Here is a 12,992-nt window from a genome sequence, read left to right as displayed (position 1 = left end):
TTTCCCACATTTTTCCTAGCTTTTGTAGAATTATTATGATTCATTACTATCTTATCAAAAGCACCTCATCGAATTTCATCTAATCAAAGTCAGATGATAAAATTAGTTAAGCCAATCGTTATCAGATCATTTAGATCGATGATAAAGTAGTATCAATGAGCCTTTTATTGTGGAAATTTCCCACTTTGTAGCTTGATTCTCTATAGTCGAAATCGAGTATCGAAATTTTGACATTTAGAATACACTGTCAAAATAGTTCCTACGACGCCCGCTAGAGGCACTAATCTGATTTTCATACAAAATTTCTTAATAGCTAGCCGGTTGTTGATAGTCAATAGTGGTAAAAAATGGTTTTTGTATTAATCATGAATAAACTTTATCGGTTTTGAGGCAATAGTGAACGACTTTTGCACACGACCAGCGCATTCTTATGCTTGTAGTAAGTTTTGCATTGACATGGATCATTACTTAGTCACAGTTGTTATAACTCGTAGGTAAGAAGATTAAACAGATATCATACTAAAGCACTGTCTGCTGTTTTCTGAAATTTTCAGCTTTACATACTGACATATTGACAATTTATATTTCACGAGTTATTGCTCGCGGTATCGCCTAAGTGAAAACATTTCCTGGAATAAAAAGTATCTTATATTATTATGTTTAATTCGTTTATAAACTACATGTATATCAAATATCATAAAAATCCGTTTTATAGTTTTGGCGTAATTAAGTAACAAACATCCATTGAACATTTTTGCATTTATAATTAATTAGTAGCAAAATCAAATGAATATGTCATAATTTTAGTCAGTACCTTTTCAAGATTAAATATAGTTGATAGGGGTCGTATTAAATTAAAATCAAGTAATATTGTATTTATAAGAATATATTTAAAATAATTTACAATATATCTACACGTGTCTGTAATTGATTACAAAAGTTACACTTTCGCATTCATGATATAACAAGCAATATAGATATTTTTTGATAATATTGTATCAAAATAACATCAAATATAACGGGATGGTAAATACAGTGCTGACTCTATAGATTTAATCTAAACAAATTTTATCATTCCATCTTCAACTTATAAATAAAGTTCGTTCATTTCGACTATATAATAAATAACAGTTACAACAAGTCTAGTTCAAACTTCACAGCCAACACTGCTTCCCTATCAATCAACAATTTATAAAATATATTAATACTACTGCTTTGAACTTCGAAACATCAGGCTTAAAGACCTGGTGTTCAGAGATTTGTGCTTACAAGATATATGGGGCCACCATAGCGCAGAACATTGCTGTGATGGACACGAAGGTGGTGACTGCAGACCCCGGGGCAGGAGTGGTGACGTCAGGTGAAGGCAAGTCAGGAGTAGCAGGCTGGGTGATGCCTGGCTGTTGGGCCGTGGTCACGGCAGTTGTGGCTTCTGTGACAGCTTCAGTAGTACCGAATTGCTGGTCACCGTTCACCAAGTAATTGTTGATGTCGTCTTGAACTGACGCAGTCCAGGCAAGACTGTCACGAGCCAATTGAGCTCCCCTCATGACGCTGGCGTAGGATGCAGTGCCCAAGGTGGTTTGAACTGATGTTGCCCATGCTTCGAACTAAAAAACGAAACAATGTTATTTAGATTTTTTACTTCTTTCTTATTTTAAATACTCTATCTTCTCTTTTCTATTTTTTAAGACATCTCCATGTGTCGCTGATACTTTTACAAACATACAAGCAACGGACACAAAGTATAACCAGACCAGAAACAATTATTTGTGGATCGCACAAATAATTGCTCCGTGTGGGAGGGAATTGAACCCACGACCTCCTGGCGCATTGGTAGTGGCGAGGCAACCAACCGTCACCACTGCGCCAAGGGAGAAGAAGAGTCGCATGTAATTAGTGATCAACAATAAGTTGTCTATTCGAAAGCAAATGTCTAACACATTTTAATAGAGGTCTTGTGTCTTTCGTAGTATTAGTACATGAGAATAATAAATTTATAGACGTTTATTAATAAACACACTTTAAACCTATTTTAGTTAAACAACTACTAAAATATGTTTTCTCTCTTTCTTTTCGCTAAGGAGTGAAAGAAACAGAACACTATAAAAACCTTTCATAACTTCATAGATTTTTACGAATAAGAGGGGTAGTGTTTAAATAAATGCTAGTAAAATAACTTACAGCTGCAATGCTCTCCGCAGTCCTCAGCCTAGCGGAGATGTAAGACAAGGGTGTTACAGCGGAACCAAACCTGCAATACAAAAAATACATTGATATATTACACCAAGTACTTCAGCTAATTACTTGATTGACTGATATTTCATTGCAATTAAAACTACTCTTGACTAACCCCCGGTTACCGAGTACATTTAGCGGTAGTTTATCTATTCAATAGCGTTTTTTTATATGAGTTTTAACGCTAATAATATTCAGTCAAAACTACTTTTGACCAACCTCATCAGTCAAAGGTAGTTTTGACTGATTTTGCTAGTCAATACTACTTTTGACTGCAACAAATATAACTGAAAGGTGACTGACTGGCAAAGAAATCTTTCTATACGCAGCTCACACTACTTGACGGATCGGGCTGAAATTTGGCAAAGTATTTTGATAAATTCTACCCCCAAGGGGTTAAAATTGGGGATGAAAGTTTGTATAAAAATTCTGTTATAAGTCACAAACCACGCAGACGAAAAGATAGTACCTTCTTCTATCGTATGGTTAGTGGTCAACCTAGTGCCAAAAATTGTTCAAGCTGCCCGAAAGGCCTTTGACATGGCTTAACGACTGTTATCCCAATAGACAACAGCCGGAACCGACATTTTACGAGCCCTTCTGGGCCTTCCTATGGGCATTCTCAAAGATAGTATAATAAATATGTATATAAATACTTACGCTGAGATAACCTGTGGTAGATTATTTTGTATGAACTGGAATGCTATTTGTGTGTTTTCTTCGTTGCCAGTGACGGCGGAGTTGAAGGCAGTCGTGTAGTCCTGAGGACGAATGAGCTCATTGGTCTGAACAATGGCGTTCATGAACCTGAAACAATTATATTAGTTAATAAATGTTCCTGAACGTTAGTCTCGCTGAAACTTGAGAATGGCTGGATTGATTTCACTCATACTTAGAAAGTAGGTGTGTGTAGGTGTAGTCTCTACTTTTAATTTTTTCATCCATTATTTTTTTCTAAATAGAAATTTATTGGGACAACTGATTATATACTGTATTGTTTGTTTTGTTTATCGTGTGGTTAGTTGTCAACCTAGTGCCAGAGTTGTTCAAGCCGCCCGAGAGGCCTTTGACATGGCTTAACGACTGTTATCTTAATAGACAACAGCCGGTACCGACTTTTTACGAGCCCTCCAAAGTACGGTGACGTCCAGCTAAAATACCACTATGCGGTCACCCATTTATGGAATGACCGCGCCAACGGTTGCTTAACAGACAGACCGTTCACCGACCGGTGAGCTTAACTGGCTATTTACTGTAACTTACGTGTTCAAAGAAGTAGCGTCTCTTGTGCAACCAAGAACTTGGAGTAAGAGGATCTTCTCTGTGTAGACATTGTGTGTCTGGAATCTGTTCCATAAGAAGTTGAAGTCGGCAGCAACACCTTGGCGAAGACCACTGCAGTATACCCAGTTACGGCTGTCCGCTGGCACTCTGAATAATAAAACATAGTAGACATTAGATATTTATCTATATTTATATAAATGATTATTGGTCAATGTAGCTTCAAATTGGTTCAAACCATCCAATGACATTGGCTTAACAACTGTTAGTTTAAGTCAAAAATGAGCGGGACAAGACAGATATTTTGAAAGTATGTTCAAAGAACGAAAAAGAAGAAAAATATAAGTCACTAAGTCAACTGTGTAGTGAGATAGAATGATTTTGATATTTTTGTTTGAAAAGTTTATAAATAAGGTACTTGGGTCAAATATGGCCACATACCATTATTCGAAAAAATAAAAATTGTACCATGACCATAAATTGTCGCTAGTGTCTAAACTGCTAGTGACCTAGTGTCAATTAAACTGGAACATGCATGAGGTTTGGAATTATGGTATGACTCCATATTTCTCTTCTTTTTTTTATTCAATTATAAAATGACAACAACTCCTGACGTTTACTCGCCAAGTTGAATTTGCTTGTTGGCGAGAAAATAAAAAAAAACTTCTGGCCATATTTGACCAAGGTACCTTATTATCGTAAGGTTATGTTATTCCATTTGGTATACTTACTCTGTTGGCTGAGTCGCTTGAAGTGCTGCCAGCTGATTTCTAGCCGATTCAAGACACGCAGGCACTTCAAGAGCACACATGATCGGTGCCAGTTGGTAACGCAGGTAGGATTGCATAAAGGTTTCACTAGCGGCCGGCACGTAGTTTACCGTACCCATCACAGTCGTAGCCCACCTGACGATTAGGTTCTGACAACAAAAGTTTAACAATCAATTTTTGTATTAAGCAATCCATACTAATATTATAAATGTGAAAGTAACTTTGTCTGTCTATTTGTCTGTTTGTTACTCAATCACGCCTAAACTACTGAACCAATTTGCATGAAATTTAGGATTTTGAATATTTCACCAACAATCAAATAAAAACTTACATTCAACTGGGTGAGCTGAGGAGTGCCAGCCAGACGGTTCCTGAGCCAGGTGAAGCCAGTCATGGCGGCAACCCATGGGGCATACTCAGTCTCATTCTCGAGGAAGGAGAGAATGTTGAATGCACGGTTGTAGCTCATGAGACCGGAACGAGCGAATTGGAAGACGTCGTTTACAATCTGGAATTAAACGTACATGTGAACAAATGATTCAAATTAGTTAGTTATAGTTTAGTTTAGTATAGTACGTTATAAAGATATACTTCAAATTCAAGCTAAATTTTTATTTTGTAAAATCCAAGATACGCTAAAGAATTTTTTATGAAAATTTTGTATGAAATACTGCTTGTCGCCCCTAACGTCTGTCACAAGTACTATTTTCTTTAAGAAGGTAATTAAAATCGCGAGTGAATAGTACCTACCAATTATATAAAATCGAGCTACTGTACCTCGATTCTCTACCGCTATCGACTCCCGACAACCGGCTAGCTATCGAAATTTTGACATTTAGAATGAACTGAAAAAAAGTTTCTACGACGGCCGTCAGAGGCGCTGATCAGATTTTGTATGAAAAATTTTTCGATGACAGATGGTAGTGAGTAGAGAATCGAGCTACTGCATGATCAATTAAATATAAATTGATGATCAATAAGCCATACCTGAGCTTTGTTGAGTTGGTTGATTCTAGTCCTGTCGGCGCCTCTAAGAGCGATAATGATAAGGTTCCATGTGTAGTCATCGTAGTTGACTCGGTAGAAACCTGGCGGAACACATACGTTTATTCAAGACACAAGAATAAAATAAAATAATCTATTTTCCCATGCAAGTGGTTGCAGGTTTCAATTCAAGTTCACACACATCTGGAGTAACAATATAAACTAATGTTGTGTTTTTACATACCTAGAGGTCACACAAAACTATTTTTTGTTTCAAAAAATATCCTTAATCTATAGTTTATTTATTTTTACGAAATTAAATAAGAAATCTATGTATGAAATGATTTGCATAACTGTTTTACACATTGGTGGTTATTGAAATAATATTTAAAACTTCAACTTCAACGCATAGGGAATTTGGCACGCGCAACGGCGATACGTAGTTTAATAATGATCTTACCAGTTTGTTGGATGTTGAAAAGAACCCAATGGTCGCCAATTGTCCCACGGTTGATAACAGAAACAGCCTTAGATATAACATGTGTGGGCTTTGTGTTTTCGAAGTTGGGATTGCTGCCAGTCGTGAAAGTAATAGGGATAATGTAGTTTGTGTTCACGTCATTGGCTCCAGGGCTGATGAAGAAACGACGCTAGAAAATGAATAACATTTTTAAAATGTGTTTCATACTTTTTATATAAGCAGGCCAACAAACTCCTTAGCTATCTAAGGAGTTTGTTGGCCCCTCCAGTGGTCGACGGTTCGAACCCGAGGCAACGGAATTCCCGTATCATATTGTATGTTAAACATGCAACGCGAAATATTAAAAGTTATGAGTATTTCATACCTACACCTTTGGGTACTACAGGTGTAAATTAACCTTTCGTATGTTTAGTAGCAGATTTGATCCATATACGCTAATTGCTAGGGAGCAGATCTGCACGAATCCCGGCGAATAAAAATCTCTGCGGCTCAATATTCTCCGCGCGTAGACATTCAATGGGGGGACATCGTTTCGCATACGAAAGGTTATGTGTTTAATGTTTTTATGCATTTTCAATTACCTGGTAAATAGTCATTTCACCAGTCCTATGGTTCACATGAACGTTGAGGACGGGATGTCCGGCCTGTTCTGTCCAGCTTCTATAGTAGTCAACAAAGTTGAAGTCGTTTCCATAGTTCAAGGCGTTAGCGTTGTTGCCTGCTCGCTCCAAGTATGTGAACAGGTCTAAAGGAACAGCGGTTTGGAAGTGCCTAAAAATAACCGAGATGTTAAGTTTTTATGTTAAGATATAACAGCACAAAGATAAGTAAATATGATTATTATATTAATTTTCTAGAAGACAAAGTTAAGCTTATATTATCTGACTGAACTGGAATCAATTGATATTGATCGTAATTCTTGATGATTCCAGTACTTTTTTCAAAGATTTAACTGCAATTCAATAATAGTCTACTTTATCTGTAATCTATTGATAATAACAACTTACTTTCCACGAAGGTAATCCCTCAGGCCCTGGCGGTGGACATCGGTGCCTAGCAGATGCTCAGTCATTCTGATGATAGCAGCACCTTTGTTGTAACTGATGGTGGAGAACATGGCACTGACGGATGCAGGGCTTCCTACTCCAGGATTGGTTAGAGGATGAATATCAGCAGAGTCAGCAAGGAGAGCCGTATGCACTTGTTCGGGAACGAAACGAGTTGAGAAGCCCATGTCTTCAACCTAATCGTACGAAAAAAACATCATACAAATGTTAAATCTTCACTTGCACTTTTGTACGACTGCAGCTAGAAAAACAATTCTCAAAAAATTTGATAAACACTTGATTCTTAATAAAACTGTAATATTTATTCATTAGATTAGAAAGAAAAAAATTAATTATACTACATTTTTGTAATAGGGTCTTCAGATGATAGTTCAGATACACTTACCCAGTAAGTAAGGAAGTATTGATAGTATCTGGCGAAACCTTCGTTTAGCCAAAGCACATCCCACCAGTCGCAGGTGACAAGGTTACCGAACCACATGTGAGCGATCTCGTGGGACAAAATGTAAGCAATGATCTGTTTGAAGTGGCTGCTTGTTTGCTGCTGATCGTACATCAGGTATGCTTCCCTAAAACAGTAAGTTACAATCTAAACGCCATATTCATAAAAATATCTGAAGTTATGAAAGGCTTATAAGATATTTTGTTTCTTTCACTCCTTAGCAAAATGAAGAAGAGAAATCATATTGTAGTAGGTTTCTTACTAAAATAGGTTTATAGTGTGTTTGAATAAGAGGGTTAATATATAACTAAAAGGCTTACGGACATAGTGAAATGCTGGCAGGCTGAAAAATACATACTTATATAGATTGATTAAATACCAGGCTCAGAAAAGATATTCGTGCTCATCACACAAATGTTTGTCCCGGGTGGGATTCGAACCCACCACACGCGGCGGTATGGTTATTGCGGCAAGGTGAGCACTTTAACCACTGCGTCAAACGTGCAATTAGTAATTTGTCACATAACGTACCTGTAGGTAAGCAGTCCCCAATTCTCCATAGCTCCTGCTCCAAAATCAGGGATGGAAGCTTGCGTCATCTTAAGCTGAGGATGTTGATCGTAAAAATCGTAGGCTGTGTGGCTGCTCATTTCGGCCAACAGTTTTTGTCCCACTTCCAGTGCATATTCACCCTGACCTGCTTGTATAGCACCAGGACGAGCAATAACTTCGAACTTGAGTAATCCTGCTTGATCAAAAACTTCACGAGAATCGTATTGAGCGACGATTAGAGCTAAGAGGTAAGTAGACATCACAGGAGTCGTGTGGTATATATCATCCTGATAACTGAAATAAAATACATCTTAGAAGAAACTGCATTAAATAAGATGTCGATATTTCATTCGACAACACAAACACCTCTGGGATTAGAGAACGTTAGCGCGATTCTCTATAGTCTGTTCTGTCGAGTATCGAGAGTTTGACACTTCAAATGTGTTGCCAAAATAGTTTTTACGGAGCTCGATAGAGGCATTAAACAGATTTTCGTGTAAAATTTCTTGATAGTTAGCCAGTTATCGGTAGTTGATAGTGGTAGAGAATCACACTACTGGTATCTCCGGTAAGTAGTGAAGTTCACCACATACCCATATTACACACTACTTCGTCATTAAGTACTTATCTACATTAAATAAAACTTTTTTTTCGGAAAATGACTTACTTGGCAACAGTATTCGTGGTTTCCCTAAGTCTAGTACAGAACCAAGATCTGTAGGCAGTTGGTCTTCTGATGGTGACGTCAAAGGTGGCCTTGAAGCTGGGTTCATCGTAACAAGGGAAAGCGTAACGAGCTGAAGTCGCTTGGAACTGGGTTGAAGCCATCCAACTACAAAAAAAAATGACCTCATACATCGAAATCAAATCATATCTCAATACTGGAATACTTAAACTATTGTAATAAATATTACCTTGCGGCAACTGTAGGGCTGTTTTTGAACCAACTCCTGTATATTCCATACATATCAGTACGTAATGGCGCACCAAAGCTGACTGTCAACGTGTAAACTACGGGCGATGCTTGGTTGAAGTTCAAGGTACCGGTGTTGAGACGAACGATGAGGAACTGTCTCTCCTTTTCAAGTATATGTGTGATCGGTATGTTAGTAGTTCCTAGGGCTAACTGTACGTTTTCCAAGACCAAGTCATCGGCATGGATTACTATCTCGTTGACATTCTGTTGTGTCGCAGCCAACTGAATCGATACAGTACCAGACTGGGTCGGTTCACTTCTGGAGAAGTCAATGATCCACAATACGCTATAGTGTATAGGCCTGGTTGTAGTCGGTAGTCTGTAGTCGACTTGGGTGTTCCTAGAGGCTAAATTGAGTTCACGGAAAGCATCGATATTTTCGAATATTTCGCCTTGTAACCGTTCATCGGCAAATATGGTGTTTCTAACTAATGTGGAGTTCCTGTAGACTAAGTCAGTCGGACTAGAGAACGCGCTGCCGCAGAGGCACGCCAGGAACAAAACTAACAGTTTCATCGTCGCCATCTGAAAAAATGTTAACATTTTAAGGTGTGATTTGTATTTGGTTGTTACTTTAGACCAAGAAGATGTTCATGGAAAAAGAACCTTTTGACTATTGTATATTTAAATCCTGTATCGTGTGGTTTTAATCGGTTAATATTTTATATAACAAATTCAGGATTCTTCTTTCTCTTCTTCTTATCGTATGGTTAGTGGTCAACCTAGTGACAAAGTTGTTCAAGCTGCCCGAAAGGTCTTTGACATAACTTAACGACTGCTGCTGTTTCAGAAGACAAGAACCGGGACCGACTTTTACGTGCCCTCCGAAGCACGGAGACTCCCAGCCCAAACACCACTATGTGGTCACCCATCTATAAAATGACCTCGCCAACCCAAAGATCGCTTACCAACCAGTGACTTCTTATAAAAAATCATGACTAAAACATTGTCGGATCTAACTAAAATCACTTACTTTAACCTGTTTTACAAAAAACAAAGATTGCGCAATATGTCATTAAATTAATTGTGATAATGTCCATAATTTTGCAAAAATCAATGTCTTATTTGCTTTTATGTAGAATTAAATTATTTTTACTCGAATACATTCGTACCTTTAATTGAAAGTTTGGTTACACTATTGAATACATAACTATCTAATCTATCTGCTTATAATATAAAGATATTTGTAAAAATGTCATTATCAGAAAGTCCTTGGAAACGATTATCTAAATACATTATAAATTGTTCATGTCGCACCTAAAGAATTATGAAACAATCAAAAGTATGACTTCAATTTCAAGGTGCGGGCATCTCAAGAAATAATTCTAATACATAATATATCTTGCATTCTGTTAGTGTCAGGGTTAAGATTGCAGTGAATCGATTGGGTTAACTAATAATCTTGTACTCGTAAAAGGTTCATCTAAAATGCTTCGTTCGTTCGTCGTATGGTTAGTGGTCAACCTAGTGTCAAAGTTGTTCAGGCCGCCCGAGAGGCCTTTGACATGGCTTAACGACTGTTATATTAGTAGACAACAGCCGGGACCGACTTTTTACATGCCCTCCGAAGCACGGAGACGCCCAGCTCAAATACCACTATGCGGTCACCCATCTATGGAATGACCGCGCCAGGGGTTACTTAACCCACAGATCGTTTACCGACCGGTGCAAAAATGCTTGCATCAATTGTTAACAGTTTCAAAATTTACAGTAGACTATTTAATTTACGCGACTACATAACGCAAGAGAAGCTCATTTCACATTTTGACAGTCCCTCGTGATCAATTTATATTCCAATTTGAAAAGCTCAAGTAAATACTATTAAATTATGTGTGTGTGGCAATGAAAACGGTAATAACGTATATAATATATAAAGATTATAATTATCTTTATAACCTACTTAACAAAATTGATAGAGTCACAATGTCCCAGCATTTACCTAACACTGGGCTACCATTTCATTTGATAAGCACAAATTATCAATAGATTCTTTCAAAGGAACTGATATAAAGTTTAATTAATTTAAAGATAATCACGTGATTTGATTATACCGGTCGGTTTCATCACTTCATGTAAGTTTCATATAGTTTATCAGATAGACTATCTTCTATCCGTTGCTTAAACATGTGCTAGATAATCTATCTGCAACGTAAAGTGACAGCAAACGTATAATAAAGAGCACAGTTTAAACTCTATCTTATAACCGGTAAACTATCTGTAGGTTAAGTATATAGCGTCATTCCATAGATGAGTGACCGCATAGTGGTATTTAAACTGGGTATCTCTGTGCTTTGAAAGGCACGTTAAAAGTCGGTCCCGGTTGTTGTCATTGAAGATAATAAAAGTCTTTGAGCCACGTCAAAGGCCTTGAGCAACTTTGACACTAGGTTGGCCACTAACCATACTATAAGATAAGATCTTATCCAGAAACGACCTAGCTCTGTTTATTTTGTATCCTCGTTGAGAAGTATATTTAAGTAAATGTCTACGTCATCGCTTTAAAAACAATGACTAATTAAAACTTATAATTTGGAAAGATTGTAATCTGGAGTGATAACATGAAAATTCCATTTCGAAACATGTACATTTCAATAGACTGTAACACTTCCTATCAATATCTAAAGAGTTGTATTGCGATTACGGTGACGTATCAGAAATTCTATCAACGTAACTTACTATTTTTATATGACAACCAAAGGCGCTTAAAACATAAAAGAAAATCTACAGTCTTTTCAGGTCAGAATCGTGAGTCCGCAGCAAAATACCCTGAAAATCTATTTGAATATTACTTGTATCAAATTAAACCGACTCGACTCACTTGTTAGGCTTGTGCCCATCGGGTTCATCTACACATATTGGGTTTTGCCAGCCGACTAGGCCTATGAATGGCGAACTGAATACGTGTGTAGTAAGCCTTATGGACCGAGCATGTAAGGAATTAAAGATTTGAATTTGACTTATTCCAATTAACGGAACAATAAATACGGGGTCAAATTTATTTGCTACTTCAGAATGTATTTTATAATGAGAACATTGGCTACATTGATATGGAAATATAGTTCAGAAGAAGTGATTTGTTACTCTGTGTATGAATTTGTGTATTTTTTAAAGCTTAATCAACTTATTATAATTGATCCTATAACGTGTATTTTTTGTGTAACACACTCTATATAAGATTACAAAGAACTTATAAATTAGTACAAGTTTGGAAATTTTTTTTTGGATTTCAGTACTAACGAAATGCGAATTCTTAGGTAAGAAAAATTGCATGTAATATGTTATATGTTCAAACTAGTACTGGAAAGCTTTACTTTACAATTTTTTTTTATCTATCGTCACAAGTAACTAAAGAAGAACAACTAACCGCAACTTAACAATATTTTACACTTCAACTCAAAAATGTACTACCGTGAAATGAGGATGCGTAAGGAAAATTTGGGGTTGGATTATAAAAATTACATAAAAAGCTTGCGACGATTTCAATTTTCCGGTTCTTGGTACTAAATATTATCTAATCTGGTGTATTGACCTTAAACAAGCAAATTTCTTTCGATTTTAAAGTAACCCCTGTATTCAAAAGTACGTTCTACCGGTACAAACTGTGCTGTTGCCGTTTGTTGTCTTTCTAAAGTTACTTTATAAACGTGGTATTTGCAATATGTCTTGTATTCACTTACCTTGACGTACAGCGACCACCGATGCGGGCCGAAAACCCGCAACTGGATTATTGTAATCAAATTATCGAAATATACACATTAGTACGTAATCATAATCGATATAGTATCAATGGAATTATCAAAAATATCATAATAAAGTCATCGGGTCTGAAATTCTTATCGTATTATCGTTTATGCCGAATGATTATAAGTTTTTATTGAAAATCCGGCTTTTTGCTTTATAATAACACAGTTGTTTGTCGTGGAATAGTCACGTACTAACTTATAGACATACATTTTATAAGTTCTTAAAGGATAAACCCAAAATAAGAAGGTTGCTGTAGCTATGAGATTATCATACAATTTCATGAAGAGCATTAAACACCCAAGAATTACTTTCAGCAGTCTTATTTCAGTCTTAGTAATAGATATGACTCTTGCAAATTCGTTTTTTTTCTGTTCTTTCGATGCTTTTGCCTTTTCATACCATTTTATTTCAAGTCATACTTTACTTTCTCTCGAACGCGTGATGACATCATATGATT

The 12,992-nt window shown here is 36.7% G+C and overlaps 1 protein-coding gene across 1 annotated transcript; it reads right to left on the bottom strand.

Annotated features, from left to right (window-relative positions):
- Positions 1-870: 870 nt before the first annotated feature.
- LOC142973762 (membrane alanyl aminopeptidase-like) lies at positions 871-12,606 on the bottom strand. The gene is made up of 15 exons (XM_076115757.1): positions 12,469-12,606; positions 8,730-9,316; positions 8,483-8,647; positions 7,795-8,109; positions 7,207-7,390; positions 6,762-6,997; positions 6,336-6,525; positions 5,734-5,923; positions 5,277-5,377; positions 4,621-4,797; positions 4,251-4,438; positions 3,502-3,669; positions 2,899-3,045; positions 2,185-2,254; positions 871-1,610 (listed from the first exon to the last, which is right to left on the bottom strand). Exons 2-15 carry the CDS (start codon positions 9,314-9,316, stop codon positions 1,266-1,268), a joined length of 3,063 nt encoding a protein of 1,020 aa, XP_075971872.1. The 5' UTR covers positions 12,469-12,606; the 3' UTR covers positions 871-1,265.
- Between the last annotated feature and the right edge of the window lie 386 nt (positions 12,607-12,992).

The sequence above is a fragment of the Anticarsia gemmatalis genome, chromosome 6 (assembly GCF_050436995.1).
Source record: "Anticarsia gemmatalis isolate Benzon Research Colony breed Stoneville strain chromosome 6, ilAntGemm2 primary, whole genome shotgun sequence".
Classification (NCBI taxonomy): domain Eukaryota; kingdom Metazoa; phylum Arthropoda; class Insecta; order Lepidoptera; family Erebidae; genus Anticarsia; species Anticarsia gemmatalis.
Note: the sequence above shows the minus strand (reverse complement) of the source record. Positions and strands in the feature narration are given on the sequence as shown.